This window comes from Nanorana parkeri, unplaced genomic scaffold, assembly GCF_000935625.1.
Source record: "Nanorana parkeri isolate BGI_ZX_2015 unplaced genomic scaffold, ASM93562v1 scaffold616, whole genome shotgun sequence".
NCBI classification, from domain to species: Eukaryota; Metazoa; Chordata; class Amphibia; order Anura; family Dicroglossidae; genus Nanorana; species Nanorana parkeri.
In genome coordinates this window covers 160,349-185,257 of record NW_017306884.1, presented here as the reverse complement: position 1 = coordinate 185,257, position 24,909 = coordinate 160,349, and the positions used below count along the sequence as shown (strand labels likewise).

The following is a 24,909-nucleotide window of genomic DNA, read 5'->3' as shown; positions in this document are numbered from 1 at the left end:
TACATTCATAAATCTAAAATGTTTAAATAGTGCTCAAGTCTGCCTTTGTATTAGCCTCCCCCTCAGTTCTGCAATTAGACAGGCATTAGAAGGTAGCACCGAGCCTCGGGGCGGCAGAGTGCAGAGGGGCGGCAGCGGTGACCTTGTGGGGAAGTTGAGGGCGCCGTGTAAGGTGTCCGGCGGCCGCCCCCTACGGTCCACCGCCGTCCAATCACGACGGGGCGGCCTGAAGCTCCGCCCACCGGCTCCGTAGTGTGCGGCCGTTGTCCAATCACGGCGCGGTGGGCCGCAACTCCTCCCCCCAGCTGTCAGATACTTCCTCCGGCGTCAATCCACAAGGGCACAGGACGCCGGAGGAAGTATCTGACAGCTGGGGGGAGGAGTTGCGGCCCACCGCGCCGTGATTGGCCGTCTACCTTGCTATCACACAGGAGAAAACAAGCTCCTGTGTGATAGCAATAAAGTTAGGTGGCGAAAAAAATGACTGATTTCAAAAAAAACATTTTTTCAATATTAAATAAATAAAAAAATAAAAAGTGATAAAAATAAAGAAACAGTAAAAAACAAATGTAAACCAGCCCCGTCCCAAGGCCAGTTTCCACAATACGCCCCCCTGATCCCCCTCCCCCGCCATCTGGTTGCCAGTCTCGATTGATGGGGAGGGTGGGTTGGCGGAGCAGGGGTCGTATTGTGGAACCTGGCCTTGGGGAAGCAGGGGGAGTAAATGCGGCCCTGTAAATAATGCTTTCTGGCTGGAAAAGAAAGCACAAAGGTGACCTCACAGGCAAACTGCTGCTCTTTTATTATCCCATCACAGTGATGAGTAAGCTGATTTGCCTGAAGAAAGGTAAATGGTAAAGGCTTTATACAAAGTATGGCAGGGTGTTTAGAAAACTGGCATAACAGAATTACCATTTTTTTGTAGGGAAGACAGTTCACAAATAAGAATTGCAATCGTATATTTATCTGTTTACCCATACTTAATTTTTTTCATTAACAAATGTTTATTTGAAGCATTAAAGCAGACTACAGGAAGATATAAAAAAATATGTATTCAATAAAGAATACATATTTGTGCGGATCTTATCTTTTTCCCTATATGTACAAGACTCGTACGCTTTGGTCTTCCACTTGAACCAAAACAGATGGTGATCAGATTCCCATGCATCAGTGGTATCTTATTTAATGTATATTTAGCTGCTTGTCTGGAGTTCAGTTTTTATTATATATGTGACAACAATCCAAATATGTCTTGCAAAGTAAATAAAACACTTTTTAGAAGACTTCTTTCTTTAAAAAAAAAGCCACCTATTTGATTGCTTATCTTATAGAAAAATCCTACTTTATATATGCAACACTATAGGAACATTTTAAAGTGTCTAGTATATGTTTGGTTTGTGTTCCCATTCACACAGCATACTTTAAAATCATCCCCACAACCCAAGCCTTGAAATCTGTAACCCTTTGGTAGGACACACAATGCTTGATTCTAGTTTGCAACTGATAATGAGATCTGTCAGCATAGTATAGACAGGGTAATTATGGTAAACATAACGCCACAGCCCCTTCCTTAACAGTATACAGAAGGGGCCGTGGAGTTTCAAGCCCTCAAATGGCTGGTGTCAAAGCTGAACAAATGTGCAGCAGCATGGCAACAGCAGTCCAAATAGAGGCTAAGATGGCACCTTCCTTAGTGGTAAGGTTTAGGAGGTCGTAGGCCCGCTTTAAAGGACAGCTATACATGAAAATAAACTTTTGCTAAATCAGCCCTCCTACTCCTATCCCAAGCTAAATTGAAGTAATCCCTGATATACTCATTCAAACAACAACAACTTGTAATGGTTCACCCAGTCAGAAAAGTTTATGTTTCCACCAATGTTCTAGGCACCTTAAGGAATTAAACAGTTTTATGAGTACTTATAGGTATATTAGGCATCAGAGATTGTTGATCAAGGAAATATCTGATTGCCTTATGGGATCAGGAAGGAATTTTTCCCCCTATTGGAGCAAGTTGAACCATGCTTTATAGGGTTTTTTTTTGCCTTCCTCTGGATCAACAGAGCTGTGGGCATAGCGTTCTGTTTAGGCTTTTCTTCTTTTTTCTTTCTCCGTATCTCTATGGATTGAACTCGATAGACTTGTGTCTTTTTTCAACCTGACTAACTATGTAACTAGGCAAGTTTCTAAATAATTCAGTGATTTAATAAAGAACAGGTAGCATAAGAATCAGACAAGGTGGTTTTTAATTGGCTATGACACCAATTAAAAACCAAAATGTATTCTAAAATGCATTTGATTTATAATAACTATTGAGGTAGATTGTTGCAAATTCAACTAGAGCTACATACAGATTTAGAAGACTAGTGAAACATTCCAAATACAACTTAAGACCTAAGACAGGCACAGTAATTGCAAAGGCAACAAAATAGTAAAAGAACAACCCATTCGTATCCCTTAACTTCAAAAAAAGGTCTAAATTAGGATTTGATCATTTCTGTTGAAGTTCATATATCCTATTCTGAAATCATAAATGTTTGTGCCTGCTACCCTCATGCTCCCATGTTGCACATTAAATAGTCATTTACATTGTTAATTATACATTGCAAAATGAAAACTTTGTTACTTGCCTAAATTATTCAGTGAATCACTCTCACGTATCAGACTTGTTTATAATGTAAGGTTAAATCACCAAATTTCCTTATACTGTTTATTAAATGTTCACACTGACCTTGATGACAAGATAACATCAATTAAGCAGAGCACTAAATCTGATCAGCATATGCTGTGCTAAAATTTGATTGGTCATTATGGACTACTATACTGGAATGCACCAACTGTAAGAACAAAATAATACCTGGATTTTTTTATATATACGAACAAACACACACACACTATATATTTTTTATTAATTCATTTTTTCACATATTAGATAAGGTTGAGAAAAAAAAACATTCAGGTCCACCAAGTTCAATCTTGTGTTTTGAGTATGAGATGTATTTGTTTGAGTAAGGCAAAAAAACCTACAAACATAGTCCAATTTGCTGTAAGAAAAATAAAATCCCTTCTTACTCCATACTGGCAATCAGATAAATGCCTGGATCAATTTCCAATTGCATTTAAGAATTTCTATAGGGCTGTGTAATATGTGGACTGAGTAAGATATCTAAAAGTGTTTTTTTTTTATTTCCCAGGAGAAAAGAGTTTCACATTTTCAGTGCTCTAACAGTAAAGATCCCATTTCCCAGTTTAAGATTAAACCTATTTTCATCCAATGTTAATTTTGGACATGTGTCTTCTTCAGAACACAGTGTAAAAAGCTTATTACAGTTTATATAATCACCTTTGATATATTTAAACATTGTGATCATATCCACCTTTAAGCTCCTTTTTTACAAAGTGAATACATTTAATCTTGGTAATTGTTCCTCATAACTGAGGAGCCCCGACCCTTATTAATTTTGTTGCCTTTCCAACTTTTTCTAAGTTAAAGGAAATATTTCCTGTGGATAAATGACCAAAACCAAAAGCACATATTCAAGATGAGGTTGAACCAGTGCAGAATTATGGATTTAACCCCTTCATGACTGAGCTTGTTTTTAGTTTCTGTTCGTAAATGACTGACACACTTTTGACATTTTTGCTGTGTGATTGTTCCACATCAGTAATATACTTTCTTACAAAGTGCACCCACACATATTATATATTGTTTTTTAGAGGACAGATAGGGCTACATATTTATATCACATATGTGTGTCTAACGCCTCACTTAGGACAAATTAAAAAAAAAAGGAGGAAAAAAACTTACAAAAAAACTTTAAAAACACCTTTTTCCCAGTTTTGATTTGTAGTATTTTTTACAAAACCAGCACACCTAAAAAAATGCAATAAATACATTCATTTATTTGTCCTTTATTTGATTTTTTTTACACTTTTTTTTCTTTACACCTCACAATTTTTTTTTACTTTTCACTATTTTTTTTAAAACTTTTAAACATTTTATTTTATTTATTTTATTATATCAAGCAGTCATTGTGAATTAATCTCACTAATACTGCTTGATAAATTAATAAATTTTTGGTTGTTATTATTAGGCTGCTTCAAACTTCAGAACAGCCAATAATAAGTTAGTGACACTGATCCTGCAGCAGTTTAGGATTCAGCTGTCACTAAAGGTTTTCTGATCGTTCCAACAATGATCAAGAAACTAAAACATTCTTCTTTCAGGAATAGATACATTATGTATCTATTCCTGAAAGTGAAAGAAAAAAAACCCAGAATATATACGATCGAGAGAGATATCTCTAGATCTATACGAGCTGTCAGAATGCCGGCTTTTACCGGCATGTTTGACCGCTCTGCTTTGACTCTCAGACACCCGATATTAAGGTATCAGGTGTCTGAAAAAGGTTAACCCTTTCATTAATGGATGCCTCTATACTGAGGCATCCATTAATGAATGGTAACCGCTGATTTTCAGCGGTTACCAGCCCTCTAATGCAGCAAATAACTCGTCACGTACAGTGTACGTGACGAGTCATTTGGTCCCTTTGTGGTGGGACGTACAGTGTACGTCTCCCGTCACAAAGGGGTTAAACAAAAGGAAAAAAAAATTGCTCTACCATTTTTCCCAAGTCTTGACATTGAACTGGGGTGCTCGGCAAGGTCTCTGCTTCACCCAAAACAAGTACAGGAACGAAGGGACAGGCACTCCACAGGATCTTCCTCAAGTACAAATGTTATTCATTACGGCATAAAAACATCAGCAGATACTGGCTGATGTGTTTCAACATACCAAAGTTAAGTACAAAATCAACATACCTAAGTTAAATAGCAAAAATCATGATCAGAAATTCCCACACACAATTATCATGGATCAAGACAAATACCTGATCATGAACCCATTGAACACTCCAGAGAGGGCAGCAACACACTCTATACCACAAAGTGCTACAACAATGTACAATTAAATATATTCCAATTTAAATTAACATCTAAATTTTAGTTCATTAAGGAAATACATCTATCCTCAATACAGTAGTTTTGTGTACTAATAACGGTTCTCATTCTAAGATATTGTATCATACAGTGAATGAATTATGGATTTATCTCTGGAAGATATGCCATTTTTAATATAAGGGAATATTCTGCAAGCTTTAATTTGCTACATTCAGTACATTTGTTTACGGACTAGGAAACTTATTTTTTGTTTGTATAAACTGAAGAAAAAAATATTTTATACATCTGCCTTCTCCTTATCACTTGTGACCAACTGTTCCATCTTTTATATTTTCTTCTGTGTGTTCTGGCCATACCTTTTTACTATTAGTATATTTGAATATATTTTTGGATTTGTGTTACTTCCTGTAGCAACATGTTTTTTAGATTCTATACTAGCTGCCCAGATTGCCATTTTGCATTTCTTGTTACATTCCTTGTATCTCTAAAAAGCAGGGGATGTCCATTACAATTTGTGTTTTTTTTAAAAATCCAGCCCTTTCTTAATTTTCCTTTTTTAAAACTAAAAATGAGCCACATACTTTTTAAGTGTATTCATGTATATTTATTGCCCACTGGAATACACTGGCAAATGGAGCCGTTTAAAATTTCCATAAAACACTCCAAATCCACTAAATATTATGTATTAAGGAGCGTAGCTCAGAAAAGTTCGCATTTTTTAGAATTTAGCATTCTTACCATACCAACATGCCTCTCTTTCTTATAACTTAGGCCAAATGTAATTACATTAGGATCACTATTACCTAACTTTCACCATCGGACCAGTTCCAGGTGTGAGATGGATTGGCAGAGTTGTGGCCAATATTGGTGTCACCTAGTTTCTCAACTACACAGGGTAAGGGGCTACAGGGTTTGTTTCGCCTATGGAAAAATCAGGCTGTTTCTCAGCACTTAACCAGTAAATTCTAGTCTGGGTCCTAGAGTCCAGAGGCTTTGTAGAGCTTTGGGTGGGATAAAGTCTGCAACCCTATGTCTTATCAGCCCTTACTTATTATTCATGTGTATACATGTCTTTTGGTGTGTGAGCTGAGGCTCAAGGCTCCAACATCCTCAGGATATTTGTGTTGCATGTGTGTGTACAGACACTAGGAGTGTGTCTGTGTTGTGCCCTCTCTGGCCTCAGACACTAGCACCTAGACCAGATATACATCTGATGAAGACAGCAAGGGTGACTGTTGGGCACAGTGAGAAAAACAGTGCTCTAATAGGCAGAGCGCTTGAATACCCCAAGTTGGGTATTTTAATGGTGCCAATATATGCAGTGCTTTTAGGACTACACAGAACAATTTATATTAGTCTTAGCTGGAAAAGCTTATTGTCCAATTTTATTGCCACACCATGCTGCCCACAACTTTTAGAATACAGTATTACAGTATAGTAAAATTATTTTAAAGTGGAACCTGTAGTCTAGAATTACTTTAAAATACCAGTCAACAAGATACATTTCCAAATAAAATTGTTTGGTATTTTAAGTCCAGAAATTGCAAGATCAATAACAGATGTCAGTAGAGTGAAAATGAAAAAGAAGGCAGAGTTTGGCAGTGGGAACAGATAGAGAGAATGTAACAGAAATAAATGTACAGTTACAGGTAAGTTTATCACACTTCACATATTCTACAGCAGTATGATCATCTGCATTATATAACAATCTGGCACTCAACACAATCTTCCCTTATGTGCTACAGGGCTTGTGTCATGTTATGCTTACAATTTTACAATTGCACATACATTTACAATAACAGTTGTGTATAATTAAGAAAATTGTTCATGCATTTAATTTAAATCCAGTCAGGTAGACACATGCACTGTAAATCCGCTGGCCAATGTGTCTGATCTAACTGATAATATCGAAGAAAAATATGACTATCTATAACCAGTTATATATCTTGCAGCCTTTTCTTATCAATTGACAGGAAAATAAGCAGATACATCAAGTGAAAACTAGGAATAGGGCTGCAGCTAACGATTATTTTCAAAATCGATTAGTTAGCCGATTTTAAAGTTTGATTAATCTGATTTTTTTTATTTGTATCAAATTTATTTTAATAAAATGCTTTTTTGAGTAAAAATCTATCTAAAGATAGTTTTCTATTTAAGATACATTAATAATTTCGTTTATTCAGCATTAAATGGAACTTATTTATGTAGCATGAGGCTGTATATTCTACAATATTTACATTTTTGCTAAACTCATTCAATTAATCCAAGCTCTGCAACCTGAGATAACAGCATGCACTGCATTGATGCATTCACACAATTTCACAGTAAGTAACCATGAGATTAATCATAAAACAAAAGTTCAGGAATATTCCTTTATCCCATTGTTTCGCAAATCTATGTACACTACAAACTGTATGATTCTTTGAAGATAAATGCATCTGTACCAGGCTCTAAGTGTGAGGAGGAAGTGCAAGCAGTAAAAATTAAAGTGGAACGTTCTAAGCAGCTTATAAACCTTGTGATCTTTCTGCACATAGCTTGAAGTGCTTTATTCCTCCCTTGAGGAGCAAAATGGCAGCAGGCCGTAAAAGAGACCCAGTTTGGGAATATTTTAATGAAGTTCCTCTACCTATGGGTAAAGCAGGTATGCGTGCAAAATGCAAGCAATGCAACAAAGAGATGCAAGGCCTGGTGGCCCGAATGAAACAACATCATGAGAAGTGATGTGATGAAAGGACCATGTTTGAAGAGGCAGGACCTTCAGGTTGGTAAACTGTTTTTATTTCACCATATTTTTTAGACTGCCATGAGGTATTGTTATGCTAAAGCAAGAGTATATATCTGTTATTGTTGCTGCATAGCACTGCATTTTTATACAGTTGCCAAAAAAAGAAATAATGAGTTGAAATATGCAAATATTCCTTTTTAGGCTGTACTGTGTGTGAATACAATGAGAAATTCACAATAAGCATACATAGTTTAAATAATAAAATAACAGCATTTACTTTTTTGCTTAGGGGAAACCACCATTAACATAAAAGATTCTGGAAACTATCCACTTTCTAAATCGCCATCCTCTTGTTCTTCAGTTTCAGAGTTATCTCTCCAGGATAGTGCATTAGTCACATCATTTACACATATCCGCAATATATCACCTAAAAGAAAGAAACCATCTGGAACCACCACCATAGATAAGTTTGTGATAAAAACCAGCAAATTAGAAAAAGAGTTAATTGATTAAAAAATTGCTCGGTTTGTTTATGCAACAAACTCTTCGTTCCGTCTGCTTGAAAACTCACACTTTGTTAATATGATTCAGTCACTGAGACCAGGATACAGTAGAGTAGATTAGATGTTGCAGGAAAACTACTGGATAAAGTATACGATGAAGAAATGATGCAATGTGCAACGAGTGTAGAAGGTAAAATTGTTAACCTAAGTCTTGATGGGTGTAGTAATGTCCACAATGACCCTATTGTATGTGCTTGTGTAACAACAGAAGAAGGAAATTGTAAGGGATCCCCCAGAGGAAGTGACTCATCAACCTAACTACTTCCCCTATATAAACCTGGCTCGAGCACCACCATATTGCTGGATTAGTTTTCAGCTCTCCCGTGTTCCTTTGATATTCTTCTTGCCTTGCTTTGACCCGGATTGGACCTGACGATTCTTGCTTGCTGCCTGCCCCTGACCTCGGATTGGATTACAGGACTTTGATTTTGCCTGACCCCTCTGTACTGTGATTGCTCGATTGGATCTGACCTCGGCTCGATTACTTGGATTTCGTTTGCCAGCATCCCTGGATATAGGCTTGCACGGTGTTATCACCACTGGCACTCGTTCCACTCGCTGTCCACTTGGACTCTCCAACCTCAGAGTCCTCGGGACACGAGGTGCAAGGGAGGCCTCCTCACACATTCAGTCTCTAACCAGGTACGTGACAGGAATGTATTCCTTGGAGAAACAATTGATACTTCAGGAAATGCACACACAGCAGCATACTTAGAAGAAGTAGAAGCAAAAGTTATCATAACGTGAAAAAAAAATAAAATATCAAGTACGCAGTTTGGTCACAGACAATGCTGCAAATGTGTCCAAAATGAGAAGAAATTTAGAAAATGAAAAAACTACCAAGCTAATAACATATGGTTGTAGCGCTCATTTGATGCACCTTCCTAGCCAAAGATTTCTACGTCCCAGAAATAAAGAGTAATGTTTTTGAGATTGCTAAATATTTCCGTAACAATCATTTTGCAGCATCAGCTCTGAAAATAATGGGTGGAAGCAAGCTAACTCTCCCACAAGATGCTAGATGGAACTCTGTAGTGGACTGTTTTGAACAATATATAAAAAAATGGCCTAGTGTGATGACCGTTTGTGAGCAAAATCGAGAAAAAATAGATGGCACTATCACAGCCAAAATGCCCAACATTGGGCTTAAGAGTATTGTTGAACATATGCATACAAAATCCAGAAAAATGGTTGTTTCATTGCTGATGCTGTTGAAATTTGGAAGGAACTGAGTGAGCACTTAAAAACAGAACTACACAAACAGCATTTACAAGATTTAAAAAATCAAATGGGAAAAGCACCGTCTCCAGCTCATTTTCTCGCAAACATTGTCAATAGATTGTAAGCCCTCATGGGCAGGGCCCTCCTTAACATCTTGTCTTGAATTGTATTGTAATTGCAATGTCTTCCTTATATTGTAAAGCGCTGCGCAAACTGTTGGCGCTATATAAATCCTATATAATAATAATATCCGGTACCAGGGTCAAACCTTAAGTGCTGAAGAAGAGGATTTAGCCATGACATGGGTATGCAGCAATCATCCATCTCTACTGCCAACTATAATGAACTTCAGAGCTAAGGGGGAACCAATCAAGAAATATATGTTTGCTGATGAGGTTTTAAAGAAAGTTTCACCAGTGAAAGTCAGTGTCACTTAAGCACTTGGATTCAAAAAGTGTTGAAGTAATAATTTCACTTTTAACTGCAGTGGCCTCTTCTGCTGGCGTTGAAAGAATATTCTCTTACTTTGGACTTGTTCACTCTAAATTGAGAAATCATCTTGGGCCTGATAAAGCAGGAAAGCTTGTTTTTCTTTTCCAGATCATGAACAAACAAGAGAACGAAGATGAAAATGAGTGAGCTGCAGAAGACCGCTGATATATTTTAAAGATATTTTGTTTATGCACTTCAGTTACTAAACATTGATGTTTAAGCTGTAGCTTGCAATATACTAAGCTTTGGGTCATGCGAGGATGCTAGTATATGTCCTCCCGTGACCATTAGGAGAACTATGGGGAAAACACTTACCCCATAGTTCTCTTTTAATTAAATAAAATAATTTTAGTTCTCCAACTATGTGTGATTAACCTATTAACCTAAAATCGGTTCCGATATTGCTGTTTTACTAACCTGACAGCTTATTATTCGAAAATAGGAAACCTTAAATTTTGTTTGCAAATAATAATATTAAAGATTCTTACTACCAGCAAGAATGAGTCCTTACATTTAAAGAGCACTTAGCGGGCATCCACTCACCTGCTGCCCACCACATCCCTCACCTTGTTGTGTCACTGCCGCAGTGAATGGGACTGAGGAATACAACAAATCCCAGAAATAATACATTATACAGTGGCGCAATGCTGAATACCACCAGCTAAAGAGGAATACAACAAATCCCACAATAATACATTATACAGCGGGGCAATGCAGAATACCACCAGCTATAGAGGAATACAACAAATTCAGCAATAATACATTATACAGCGGCGCAATGCTGAATACCACCAGCTAAAGAGGAATACAACAAATCCCACAATAATACATTATACAGCGGGGCAATGCAGAATACCACCAGCTATAGAGGAATACAACAAATTCAGCAATAATACATTATAGTATAATGTATTATTACCGGGATTTGTGTATTCCTCTACAGCTGGCAACATTTTCCATCATCAAATATAATAGATTATAAACTACTTGGGTTCGGCTAAGGGGTGGCTTCAGCAGACTTTAGATAAGTTTGGATGCCGAATCTGAACTCCATTGAAGTAGATAGAGCCAAATCTGTCAAATCAATAATGGGCAATTTCTTGACTATTAGGCACCATTCACACCTAGCGTTTTTTCTACCCTAAAAAACTCTAATTTGTAGCCCATTGAAACCACCTCCTGTACAATGGCATCTGAAATGCTGTCTGTCCAATTGTCCTTGAAAGACTTTGGAGAGGGTTGCCAGTATGAAATTGGAGGGCTTTATAAATAGAGGCTCTTTAACTACTAACACTTTCTCTAGAGGGATCATCAAAGCTTTATTAAGATGGGATACTGCCAGGTCAATTACGGGTCTTCTCAAACAGGTATTGGTCTGCAAAATTCTTCACAGGCGTAGTTTGTTAGGAGTTTTCTAGTCAGCATGTACAGAATGTCTGGAAATCGTGTGTGCACGGGAAAGGTTTTAGTAATCTTACGACCTCTTGACTCTAGACTAATAGCAGCTTTAGTAGATGCTACCGGATGCACCTACAACTTTAAGTTGACGTGCACAACCTCAATAAAAGCCTAAATGGTCTTCCTCAGTCTGGGAACAATGGTGGCTGCCTTCGACTCCTCGGGAACAACCTCATCTGGCAAGGCTTTTTGAGACTATCAGATAAAGCCTCTGCAAATGAAGGCTCAGACTCCACTAAGGTCCACTAAGGCTGCAGGCAGATGAGATAATGAGCCTGCAGGATTCTGCAGGAGAGGCTTTGAGTTATGCTTAAAATTGGAAACTGGCCTGTAAATTTCTGCATAACTAGAGTGAAATCATCCAGGGTTAAAAGAAAGGAAGAGTCTTTAGTGACAGGGTCAAACCATAGGCTGTCACAGTTTTGGTTCTGGAAGGCATCAAATGCAGAGCCCAGTGCCCGAAGGTCACATTCCAGGCAGGCCCAGCAACTGTCCAGTCCAGCAGGATCTAGATAAGGCATCCAAAGCTTTTGCTGATAATATCCAGATCTAGATAGCTGCATAAAAAGACCAGCTCAAATAGCATGTAGATGAAATATTGACTGAAGCAAAAAATAATCTTAAAAAAAAGGGAAAATTACTATTAAAAATACAGTTAAACAATTCTCAGAGACATGTTGGGAGTTATAAAAGGCTAGTCTCTATTTTATTTGTTTGGCAATGTTCAAATCACCCTTAAAAGGAGAATTATGGGGTTAAGGGTTTTCCCCATAGTTCTCCTTAGGGTAACGGGAGGACACAAACTAGCGTCCTCCCGTCACCCTAGGTTCAGTATACCGCGAGCTGTAGCTTGCGGTATACTGAGACACCGCAGTATACCGCGAGTTGCTGCTCGTGATATACTAAGACGTAGGAGCGGATCCCGACAATTAGGTCTGGATCCGCCCAGCTGCGTGACTGACAGCTGGCTCTGCCTATCTAGAGGCAGAGCCAGCTGTACCCGCCCCTCCCCTGTCCGTTCCGCCAGTCAGCGCTGGCGGATCGGAGCGGGGAATCCAGCCCCTCCTCCGGTCAGGGCAGAGAGCCATGACAGGATCGAGAGGTGAGCGAACGCCGCTATGTGTTCGCTCACCTCCTGATCTACTGAGCCAACCTGTGACAGTTTCATTGTCACAGGTCGGCTAGAACTATGAGGTGAGTGAAAAGCACTCACCTCATAGTTCTCCTTTAAGGCAGCAGTATAACCCAAATGTCTCTGAATCCTGGGTCCCTCAATGAACAACAAAAAAATGCCATTTTGTTCTTCAGTAAAAACCTTTAACATAGACTTGTATCCTATGCTCTATACTGAGCAGTATCCAGGTAGATAATTTATAATGGAATGTATCCCTTATTCAATTGAGAGGATAAGGTATCAAAAGTGAAGTTACTGTTTATGCATTCTTTGCAGAAGATGCAGTCTTGCGGCCCTATAAACACACAGCAAGACATCTGTCAGACTATATTTCAGCTTTAATGTCTGGCAGTTAAAAAATAAAACAAAAGCAGCCACAAATATTTTCAGTTTTACACTTGTGCATCATTAGGCAGAATGAAAGCTGAGGATACACAATGCAGCAATAAATATGAGTTATTGGAGTATGCTGTATACAGAGTACCAGGGAGAATAACAGAACTGACATCACGGCATATCAGATCATAGTTCTTTCTGACACTGTGCTAAAATGCCGTAAACTTAATTGGAATCATTTTAAATCTATGAAGGGCTTTGAAGCACAGTACACACATTTGTATGCATCCTGTTGTCTGGTTATCTTTTGCATCTTTATAAATCAATACACATTACAACAGTGACATTTTACGGAAGATAAAATCCAGAAAGTGATGGTTAATCCATAGGCTTGGCTAATAATGTGCTAAGGCTGATTAAATTTGAGTCCTTAATATGTTTCAGTAGAAGAACTAGCAATCCAAAAAGACAAAATAAACTATAAACTAATAAAAGACTGGTTAGGATGTAAACATATCTTGCACATGAACCCTGATTTATAGAAAAAACAAAAAATTGCGTTGCCTTTTATTTTTCCATTACAGGTTAGAAATGGAAAGGTGTGTATTATTGCAATCAAGATCTCTAGTTGGAGGAGGGTCCATGCCTATATCAGAAACTCTTTTATCCTATTCAAAAGATTAAAAATGTGTTTATTATCAAATACACTTTACGGAGTGCTAGCATACAATTGACATTAAATTCAACAGTAGCTGTCCCATTAAGATTCTCAGGCCTGTACCAAGTAAGGCAAAAAAGGCTATCAAACCTATGCAAAGATATACAAAGTGCACTTAGCACTTCTGAATTTAAATATGGTTTGCTATGGGATAGATGCTGCACTTTTCGCACCTTTCTTACTCACTGTACTCAAAATAACCTTTCATTTTCATTCACCATTAAACCATCATCCCATGTGAATGCAAAGTCATCATTTTAAAACAACTTAACATATTTACAAAACAATCTTAACATGTCTAAATATATAAGATGGGCTTTGCCTGACTGAGCCAAGTACAGTCGGATCTGGAAACTATCGTACATTTCTATGCACAGCACGCCCTCACCAAGTAACTAGGGATCAGATTTTCCCAGCTGATCCCTATTTTCTTTCCCCGTACCAAAATAAGTTAATGCTACGGGTGCTTTCCTCCCTGATTCACTGGCATAAAATGAAAGTATGAATGTTATCTGACTTTTGTCATTAGCCTTACACCAATGTAGACCTAGACAGAGAAAGATACTTGCCTGCAATAAAAGCAGGTGTGTTAACACATCAAACAGTGCTCGGCAATGGGTATTAATGCTTTGGTACACCCATGTTGGAGGGACTAAGCAACCTTTGAGGCTGCAATCAATTGTGAAAAAGTATTGATTCATGTACTCACGTAATTCCCCCACTTTCAGGATTTCACAAAGCATCTTGGTTAGTTCTATACTGCTGCGACCAAAAGGGCACTCATGCTTATCTTCTCGACTGCTGTTTTCCAATACAATCTGGAACGATACATTTTTTTTTTTATCAGCATGATGTAATAAAATTAATTCATCATATGTGTTGATGCATCAAAACAAAACTTGAATCTATTTGGAATTATGTATATACACATGTAGGCAGCCATATTTGTTTATTACACATGCAGGTTTTGTTTGCTGATTTGCAGCACTATAGAATGGTTGTGATTTACTGTTCCTTCTCACAATACAAAGTCTTTGAGTCTCCCAACCCATGGAGAACAACAAACGTTTAATATAATAAGATAGGGATGGACCCACAAGCATGTAAAGGAGTCATAAAAAGATTATCTTATGGTAAACACTGCAGTAATAGCTAAATGTGTTCACTGAAAATACACTATCATTTCCTTTTAAGCTCATTTCTAAAAAAAACAACCTCTCAAAAAATGCTTCGCTACAAAACATAACAGATACACAATAAAAATTAATTATCAGATTCATCAGATATTTATAAAGCCAATTCTTTTGGTAGACTGCTTACCCACACAGCGAGCTGGTAGATCAGTGGGTAACACAGAATCCTTGCAACACTTCATCCCTTCATCCATTTTATATCCGTAAACTCCTGGAGACACTATATGCCTCAAAGTTTCCCCTAATAACCTGAAAACAGTGTTATTCCACCTGTGTGTCCCAGTAGAAGAATCAGTTTCTATCCCAGTGACCACTGTACATGATTGTGGATGGGAAATCTCCCCAACTGGAGAAATATCCAAGTCTCACACCATACTAAACTGGACCATGTGGGTATTCAAGTTGCAATTAGATGGTGCCATTATACACTACATCATATATCACCATCACTTACTTGTCACCTCTTGGTAGGTTGATATTAGAAGTCCCTAATATTATAGTACAATATTTTAAAACCTTTTAGAATCCTTTCACTATGGTTATTGATGACTTGATGCAAGGCTCCAGTAAGATCCTGAAATGTTGCTCAGTAATATTGGTGGCTGCTATGTGAAAATTTTTTTACAACAGATGCCACAGGTTTAGTGATGACATACCTTATGACCTCCTCATAAGAGACAAATAAAAAAAATAAACAGGTGCTAACCCTACCACACTCCATTCGTGCCATTGCTTCTCAAGTTCACATTTTAAGTACAAGACAAAACACTTTGGAACACCACCTGTGTTATATATTTGTTACATGATCTCATTCACATAGCAATCATTTAATAATTCAATAAATTCAAAGAATAAATAAAAATTGTTACTTGCTCTTTTCTGAAAACTGTAAAACTGAAGTTTTTTAATTCTCTGTCATTTTAAGGAGGGGGCTTGGAAGAGGATATGGTATCAATGTTTATCAAAATTAAACCTGTCTTTATTGTGTAGGACATGTCATTATCAGATGTAAACTAGATTTATACAGTGTCTGTCCTAACAAAGTGTTAAAGATCAATTAACATTGAATGTTAATGAGAGGAAATGCATCCTGTCAACTTTTGTTTTGGGGACAGACTCACTCACAAATATTTCAAAGTAGCTTGCTAGTCTACCAAAAACCTCCTCCTAAGAAACAGCTAAAAGGTAAGCAATATTTTTAAAAATATATTTCTCCGTATACTGTAAGAATGGGAACACGTAGGGGTTATAATAAAAAAGGGGTTGTCTCACTCCTGGAGATGCACAGTTCTAGTAGTTACCCTTTAGAACAGTTTGTCTACCATATCCGTAACCAAACAGTGATACAAAAAAGTAGCAAAAATTGATCCACCTCAGAGTATAGGTGGTCCGAAGGGTTAACCAAGGAATGGGACAACCCGTGTTATAAGGTATAGAAAATTAGTTTATTCAAAACAATAGAAAATTGGTGGATACAGCCAAAAACTTGCTGTAGATGAGTTTAAAAACAGAAGATACTCGTCAGGACGTACAGACCTCTGGGTATGGGACGTGTATATTTACCGTCCTCACCTGTGGGTCATCGTTACTCACGCTTACTAGTATCATTAGATCCATTTTCACCTTTACAATCAAGAGTTCATATGTAAACTAGAAATGGTTAATTAAAAACGTATTTTGTGTGGCTATATATAAAAACATTAGGCAAAACAAACAATATACTTATATATGGGTATCCTCAGAGTTCAATACAATCATGAACATCTACATTCTTAAGGGGGCTCTTCTTCTGAGCGATAAACGCTACCCACGATTACCAACAGATGGTCCATCATCTACCTTTGACTAGTGGCAGTAATCACAACTCACCTGTATATTGCCGATCACGGGCTTAGTTCTATGCAACAAAGTGACAATATATGTGATACACTGTCCAGTCTACCGCTGATATAATTAATAGCAAATCAATGGTTAAAATCCTCCTGGCTTGACCCGGAGTTTCATTTCTTGCAAGTCTGCTTGTTATGGTCATTTTTAGTGCTTTCTGTCTAATATAGAAGGTCAACCCAAATCCACCAATGGTCATGTTCATGACCAACAGCTTCAAAGTATCTTCTGTTTTTAAACTCATCTACAGCAAGTTTTTGGCTGTATCCACCAATTTTCTATTGTTTTGAATAAACTAATTTTCTATACCTTATAACACGGGTTGTCCCATTCCTTGGCTAACCCTTCGGACCACCTATACTCTGAGGTGGATCCATCTTTGCTTCTTTTTTTGTAACACATAGGGGTTAATTAAAAAAACTATACACTGTGAGGATGCCGTTCACACATAATGAGTGCCTTTAGATGGTGCTGACCTATATTCCTGTGAACAGCATTAATTTTTATAAATTAACTCCATAACATACAGTGGGGTTTTTTAACGTTGAAAAATATTTTTTTATTTGGTTCTCCAGTTATTGTTGAATATAATGAACCACCGAGCTGCATAACAAATGCATTCTGCTATACTGTTATTGTATACCATCTTTGCAGCAACATAGACAATATAGACAGTAGAGACAGACATTTAAGAAAACAATAGATTATAATAAAAGCAGCTTGACTGACAACAAAAAGACATGTTACATAATACATCATACACAGCTAATATAAAAGCATTGTTTCCTTCAGCCTAGTCTTACATGCAATACACCCGCATAGGTTATTGCACTAATCTGGATCATTTGGCACCGTAATCTCACTCCTAGAGATGAAATGTATGGTTGTGCATAATTACCAATACATTCTAAGCTATGCTATTGAGATGCATAAAATTTTACATGCCTGTTCGGCTCTGCTTACTTTAGTGATAATAGCTACATGTGGAAGGAGAGATAAGAAGAAAATTGAATAGATAAATACAATAAATGGATAGTATAGATTTACTGCACTTGTGACTCTTGCAAATGCTAGAAGAATCTGACTATAGTAAATTATGTATTATGCAGAAAATCCACCTCATGAAATGTGTCTTCTGATGCAGCACGTTGACTTGCTATTATTAGATTATAAAAAGGCCTTTTGTGCGTGTTCAGATATCCTCAGAAAGCAGAACGTGCCCTATTTTGCTGATGCTCTTCAGCTAGAAATGCACACTCAAGGTTTTATGCAGTTAAAAAAACTCCACATTGATTGAAAGGCAACTGCAGGGGTTCATTGCCAGTTAAAAATAGAAAAAAAATATATATTACAGCATATCTGTGTTCTTTATATGGTGCTTAGAACAGGTATTCTAGGAACGACGCTTTGTATTTTAATCCTGCAGCTCACATGCTTAAAAATAGATCTTAAAGGAAAAAAGTGAATGAGCATGGTGTGGGTCAATTTTGATCCATTTTCAGGCTGTAGGTGACCTGCATATACATCACCTGTCATCAACGCAGACTGGTGAGTCAGACACATACAAACTCTGGACAGCTCAGTTACTTATAAATTGAAATAGAGAGCCAGAAATGATTGCAGGAAAACCGATTAGGTAAGGTAAAGTATAAATTATCTGTACCGATGCTGCTGCCAGTGGTGCTTCTCTACTGGCTTCTGTGTATAGCAAAATATATACTTGTTCTCTAAAGAACAAAATTATACATTGCCTTAGTCTCAAGTGTCTGTCTTTCCCTTCCTGCGCCGAGAGAAAAAATAAATGAAAACTGCTGACATTGAAAATGTGTGATCAACAAAATAATAAATATTTTTTTTAATAAAAACAAGGGAAAAAATGTTTTAAAGTAAAACTGTTTACGGGCAACATGGAAAATTCAGTGTGAAGTAACACACTTTGAAAGTAGTAATTATTTAGTTATGTTGTGCGTGCTGAGCCTTTTGGACTGTGTTCACATTTTTGCAAAGAGGTTAAGAGAGGAAGAAGCAGCCAAGAGGGAGAAGAAAGGGGGTATGGAAACAAGAAAACTCAAAGAGTCCCCCTGAAGGATCTTATGTCCAAAACTGGCATCAGATGGGGCTGGAACACCCACCTAGTAAATCTTAAGTGTCAAAGAAAAAAAGGCAAAAGAGAAAGTGGAGGAGGAAGGGGGAAGATATTGAGAAAAGAAATGGAGCAGAGAAAGAGAAAATATGGAAGACCGGCGGCATATCTTATTATGTGTGGCGTTTTGGCCTTCTAATTTTCCGAATATGATATGTTAAAGTGTTAAAAGTGAATAATGGGCAGGCCACGTTAGGGAAAATTTGCTTTGAAACATACCTGTTTTTTTCAAATAAAGTACAGGTATTATTTTTCTTTAGCTGCCTTAAGGGAAGTAACCCCCCTATCCTTTCCCCCGCCTTAGATGCATACATATCTGAAGCCAATGTCCAAGGCCTGCAGCAAATCTCCAAATTCTTTAGCACTAGTCGTGTCTGCACAGTCTATCACTATGCACTTCAATGTTGTTGTTTTCCTAACATTCACAATCTTGCTACAATATTGCTACCGGCCGTGCCTGCACAGTCAATCCCCTTAGACTTCTATAGAGCTATGTTCCGAGTGTCTCCAATATGGGGAAAGAATCCCATGGTTTATATGGGAACTGACTGAGTAGACACAGGAAGAAGATAGCAGTTACATCTAAGGCAGAGGGGATAATAAAGGGGCTGGGAAAAAGATATAAAACTGCACTGTACAGTTATGCTTTAATTTAAACAAAAGAAACTCTTTTAATATGACATTAAAGTAGAATCTATTTTGATTTACTAAAGATTTATATTAAACAACCTAGATTGTGTAACTATATTAGATCATTTTTGTATGCTGCAAATACACTAGAGAGAATCTAGTGAGACAAAACACAGTAGTAGCAATGTCAAACAGTACGAAATTTAAGTCCTGCCATATGGGATAGTTCATAAGGTGGCTGTCAAATGCAGCAGACATTTTTCAGATTCAGCTTTTATAACCATCCAGGGACACAAAATAATCTCACACTGACTTCACTGGAAGTTGCAGGAATTCTGTGTGTATATCAGTAAAATGAATTGCTGCAACAGGACAGTAACTTTCATGACTCACTTGTATAATGAGGTAAGTTACAATGCATGAACATAAATATGCATTAACAATGTACAATATAAGCAGGTGAAGTATTTTCACCAAAAATAAATCAAAATGTCGTCTTTTTTTATAGTCTAGTAATAAATAGAAGTCAAAGCAATAAAGATTCCAATCTCTAGATAATATAACAATACTGAGACTCCACAAAATAATGTGCCATGGAAATGACAATTATGCCACAAAAAAAAGGATTTTTGAACGCACTGTAAAATCCTCTTTTTTTTTTAGTCCATTATATGGACACAAAGTCTTTGACGTTCAGGCTATACTGCTATTTATAATAGGATTGGACACTGATGAAGAAAAAAAAACAGTTGACCCGCCAAGCATAACATCTCCTAATATCAGCATGTCTCAAGTTTGTAGCAGAGCAGTAGAGAGAGAGAGTGATCATAAACACAGAGGGGTGGGAACGGTGTACCTCAATGGACTCCAAGAAAATAATTTTATGGCAAGTACAAAAATCTTTACCTTTATTGAGGGACACTAGATGTCTGCTTTTTGGACATCCAATAGCATTGCAACTGAGTGGTAGGCTACACAGGAAACAAACACTAACATGAAAAAACAGACAACTGGGGACTGCCTGGAGCTCAGAGTCCTCTGAAGGACACTATGTCCAAAGCTGTCATCAGATGATGCTGAAACATCCACTTAGCAGAACTTAGAGTGTGTAAACTGAAGGGGTGGCAGACTTCTAAATCATGTAAACAGATGCTTGATACCAAACAAAATCCAAGAAGCACTCACAGATCTAGTAGAGTATGTCATGACAGCAAAGGGTGGAACCCAATTCTTGAGATTATAAGCTTGGTTGATGGTCTGACTTCGCTACTTATTGATGCTGGAGGGAGAAGCCAATGAACCCTTTCTGGGACCATCTGAGATGACAAAAAAGCATCTGAAAGACAGACTCTGACACAACGAACCACATCCACCTATAGAGGGAAATTTACTTTTGACAAACTGAAGCTGGACAGAGGGATTTAAGTACAAATGTCGTGGTTGAGGTGAAATGCAGAAACTACATTAGGCAAAAAGGAAGTCCTGGGCTGAAACACCACTTTGTCCTAAGCAAAACCAGAAAAGGGTTCCTTGCAGAGTAATGGCATCCATTTTAAATCCACACCTCTCAGAGGTGATGCCTACAAGGAAAAAACACCTCATGGGAAAAAGTAGAGAGAGAAATATCTATAAAGGTTAAAGATATAACCAGATTCAGTTCTCATGGAATCACAATGGAAAGGAGAGAGGAGGGGATACATGGCAGACACCCTGTACAAAGGTCTCAATCAAGAAATGAGAGTCCCATTGTCTCTGGAACAGGATGGAAAGGGCAGAATAATGGCCCTTGATAGTGCTGCAGGAAGAAGAGGGTTTTTCCCACCGAGAAACTCCTAGGGTGGATACCCCAAGACCTGAACCAAGTGAAGTAGGTCTTCCAGGTCTGATGATACTAGGATAATAGGAATCACAAATTCTGGGGTGCCCCCAGCTCTCTGAACCTGGAGTTCAACAGCCATACTGTTAAAGCCAGCGACCATGAAGCAGGATGGTAAAATGAAGCAAAAAATGTCCAAATATGAAGCAAAAAATGTCCAAATATAGCAATAGTGATGAATATTTCTTGTTCCTTCACCAAATGCACCACACCAGATATAGGGGTGCTCACCTTATTGATAGACCCCAGCAAGAGGTCAAACCAGGCAATTCCCTTCTTAACCAGGGGAGGGGGCCCTCAGCTCCAATCGCTCACAGATGTCCTCCAATGGTGTAATCAGACCAGCAAACAGATCTGTGCAACACTTCTTAAATAGGAAAGCAATAGCCTCCAATCTTTATCGATCTATAGGCCTCCTCAGTATAAGGTGTCAATGCCAGGATTGTGTTGACCGAAAAAAGAAAGCAAACACCATAGTGCGTACCATCCAAACAGAGTATGATTTATTAAAAGAAAATTACTTACATAAAAGCAGTGGTAACATAGCATGGACTCTCTCTTAAGAGTATGTGCAAGAGTTTCAAATGACTGCAGCCGTCAGTCGTAGAGATCAATGTAACGTCAAATGCTCCGCCCTATGCGCATTACGTCCAGCATGACTTCATCAGGTAACTATTTGATAACCATTTGGTGAAGGAACAAGAAATATTCATCACTATTGCTATATTTGGACATTTTTCGCGGATTTATGAAGATTTAAAGACTTTACACCTGATTGATTTTTTTCACTGACATTTGTTTGAGTCACTTATTTTTATACTCTTTATATCTGATCATTGTTGTAGCTCGGCACATTTAGTTATTCATTTTTCACGTATACACACTCACAGTGGGTGTACATTCCAGTGCCTTGTAGCTGTTAGCTTGCTTATTGGCGCAGTTCATTTTCTATATTTATTATGAGTCAGCAAATAACTGGGTAATTTGGGTAATAAAGGTTTAAATGACTGAAATAAAAGGGCTGAGGATCCAGCCACACTCAAAAGGGCTAAAAAGGTCAGGTAACGGAAAAGACTCTGGGAGCAGAGGGCAACAGGTTTCCAGGCTGCAGATGTCAGTACCTTCAGCAGGCACGCTGCAAGCAGTCCCAAAGCCATTAGCAGAGTGTAAGCTTTGGCCACCCTTTACCCCCCATGTCTAGACTAGGACATGGTGCAACCACCTGGCAGTAAATCAACAAAAGGCTCTGGATTAGAGGCAGGGCTTCAAGTACTTATGAAATTCAGTCAGCTGGTAGCAAGTGAGAATCGAATGGCCAGAGGTGACTAAAGTTATTGTAAGCAGGCAGCAGGAATGGATTTACAATCCTCCTCTAGGCAGCAACTTAACCTGAAGGTTAAAAAAATCCCACTGTCTCTCAATGGATGAAAAATAAATCTTATTTTGGCATCAAATAGCTACAAATACTCCAAATTAATTTGGCTAGAAGTGAAAACATTTCCTTAAAATGTATACTATACAACAGATAGTGTATAGAGCCTACTGTCTATAAAACACACTCACACACATATACAACCTTTAGGGCCTGTTTAGACAGAAGCCTGTTTTAAGAAGCAACTAACTACATGAAATGTACAGAAAAAGACCTCACCCGTATGTAGGCATCCTGGTGGTGTTTAGCAAAGTACAACATATTGTCGAGAGCCAGCATTCCTGGAGGAGTATGGGTAAAATCCAATGCTGGGTTGACATTGTTCTGCAAACAATAAACCGGAAATATGATTAATAAGAGAACTCACATTCTTATTTTTATTTTCAGCTAGGTATCTTCTAAGTAGTATATATATATATATATATATATCTATCTCAGAGCAGGCCTCCTCTTAAGGCCAAATTGTATTAAGAAGCCCAATATGCCTGTGTTTGGACAACCTGCCTTAAAATAACAATTCAAAGTCAAGACTGTAATAGGTTGTACATATGTAAATTCTATCCCAACTGTCGCTAAATTCTCAAATAAATACAGTTTTGTAAATACATCTCAGGGTAAATGATGATTCTGTTCTGTTAATTAAAATCTTCCGTGACCGTCATAGTCTGCTGACACAGTTTTTCATTAAATATGAAAATTACATTTATTTTTAAGGTTCCCAAAAGAGGACGGAGCACAGTTACAATAAATTGTATTTACTTTTTGCAATTATTATGTAAATCACTTGGAGTAAAAACCAAATGGTCTCAGATTAAAAAAAAGATTGCAAATGAGGTAAACAAGCAAATGTGAAATTTGCAAATGAACTAGGTGATAAGATAAAAGACACCAAGACTATTTTACTGGCAAGAATTCCAAGACACAAATGTCCACAGAGACCTAGTCCTGGGTGTTGTGTCCCGTGTGGTTTGTCCTCCGCTACACAAACAACCGCAGTCATAGAAGAAAGTAGCCACACAACAGTGAGCTGAGCACCTTCCTCTTTTTATGAATAAGCTCATTATGAACAAAACACATCAGGGGAAGAGCTCAGGTAGTCTGCTGTGCATCAGATCCTTTACTAAACACAGATTACCGTTTTTACTCCAAAATGCAGCTACTTTCTTCTTTGACTGTGATTCATTTTACTAGCATTTATTTTAGCAAACAATGTGAAACAGTTACACCTTACAAGCTTTTCCAAGAGTAAATTGGAGGTGCTGCCATACAATTATCACGCATTATAATTATAATGTAATTAAAAGCATGTTGCAGTTTTTCACTCTACTGACAACATTGTTTAAGTGTGTATCTGGTCAAAAACGCAAATTGCATATATTGTTTATACAGTTTCAATATATTTACTACAGTACTCATGTTTTTGATATCTGTTGAAGCCATAAAAGCACTTGCTTTTTCTGCAAGTGATCCTCATTCAAAGCTTGCTCCTGTTAAAGGGTGGCTATTAAACCACATCTCAATATTCTGTATATTAACATAGCCAACAGGCCAAAGACTCATCTCCTAGCCGAAGCAAATATCATATTGCAGTTCTGCACACAGTCCTAGCTTATGACATATAACGCAGTGCACTATTGGATATGTTGTTTTAGACAACATGCAACGCTGCAGAACGACGATGCTACCCACTCATATAGTGTGGAAGTATGTGGCCATTGGACAGGCTACCACAGCAATGACAGGAACTTATTTTATATATTCAATCTAATACAGTATTACAACTTTTGCAATTCATTACTGCAGAGTGCTAATACATGTCATAGTGTGGGGGATATGCAAAGATAACCATGACTTTTGATATCCTTTAAATCTAGACTAAGAAATATATGATTCAAACAATATTTCTACTGACAGCACACCTTGATAACAAAGGAAAGGACTGGTTGTGCAAACTATTCAAAGTCTGTTCCTCGGAAGATCAAAACAGAGGCACAACAGTTCACCGAGGAGGTGAATGTTTGAAATGAGTCATCCTACACTTTAGATTTATCCTGCTGCTTCAAAATGCAAACGTTACTTTTCTCCTAAGGAAGCATTTGCAG

The 24,909-nt window shown here is 37.7% G+C and overlaps 1 protein-coding gene across 5 annotated transcripts in view; it reads right to left on the bottom strand.

Moving 5' to 3' along the window:
* The window catches only part of ELMO1 (engulfment and cell motility 1), a 276,466-nt gene that overhangs the window by 182,239 nt on the left and 69,318 nt on the right, over positions 1 to 24,909 (bottom strand). For all 5 annotated transcript variants that reach the window (XM_018562953.1, XM_018562949.1, XM_018562950.1 and 2 more), the window contains 2 exons: positions 23,027 to 23,131; positions 14,356 to 14,464 (listed from right to left, as the gene is read on the bottom strand). In XM_018562953.1, coding sequence (XP_018418455.1) covers positions 14,356 to 14,464; positions 23,027 to 23,131 — 214 coding nt within the window. The remainder of the gene's footprint in view (positions 1 to 14,355; positions 14,465 to 23,026; positions 23,132 to 24,909) is intronic.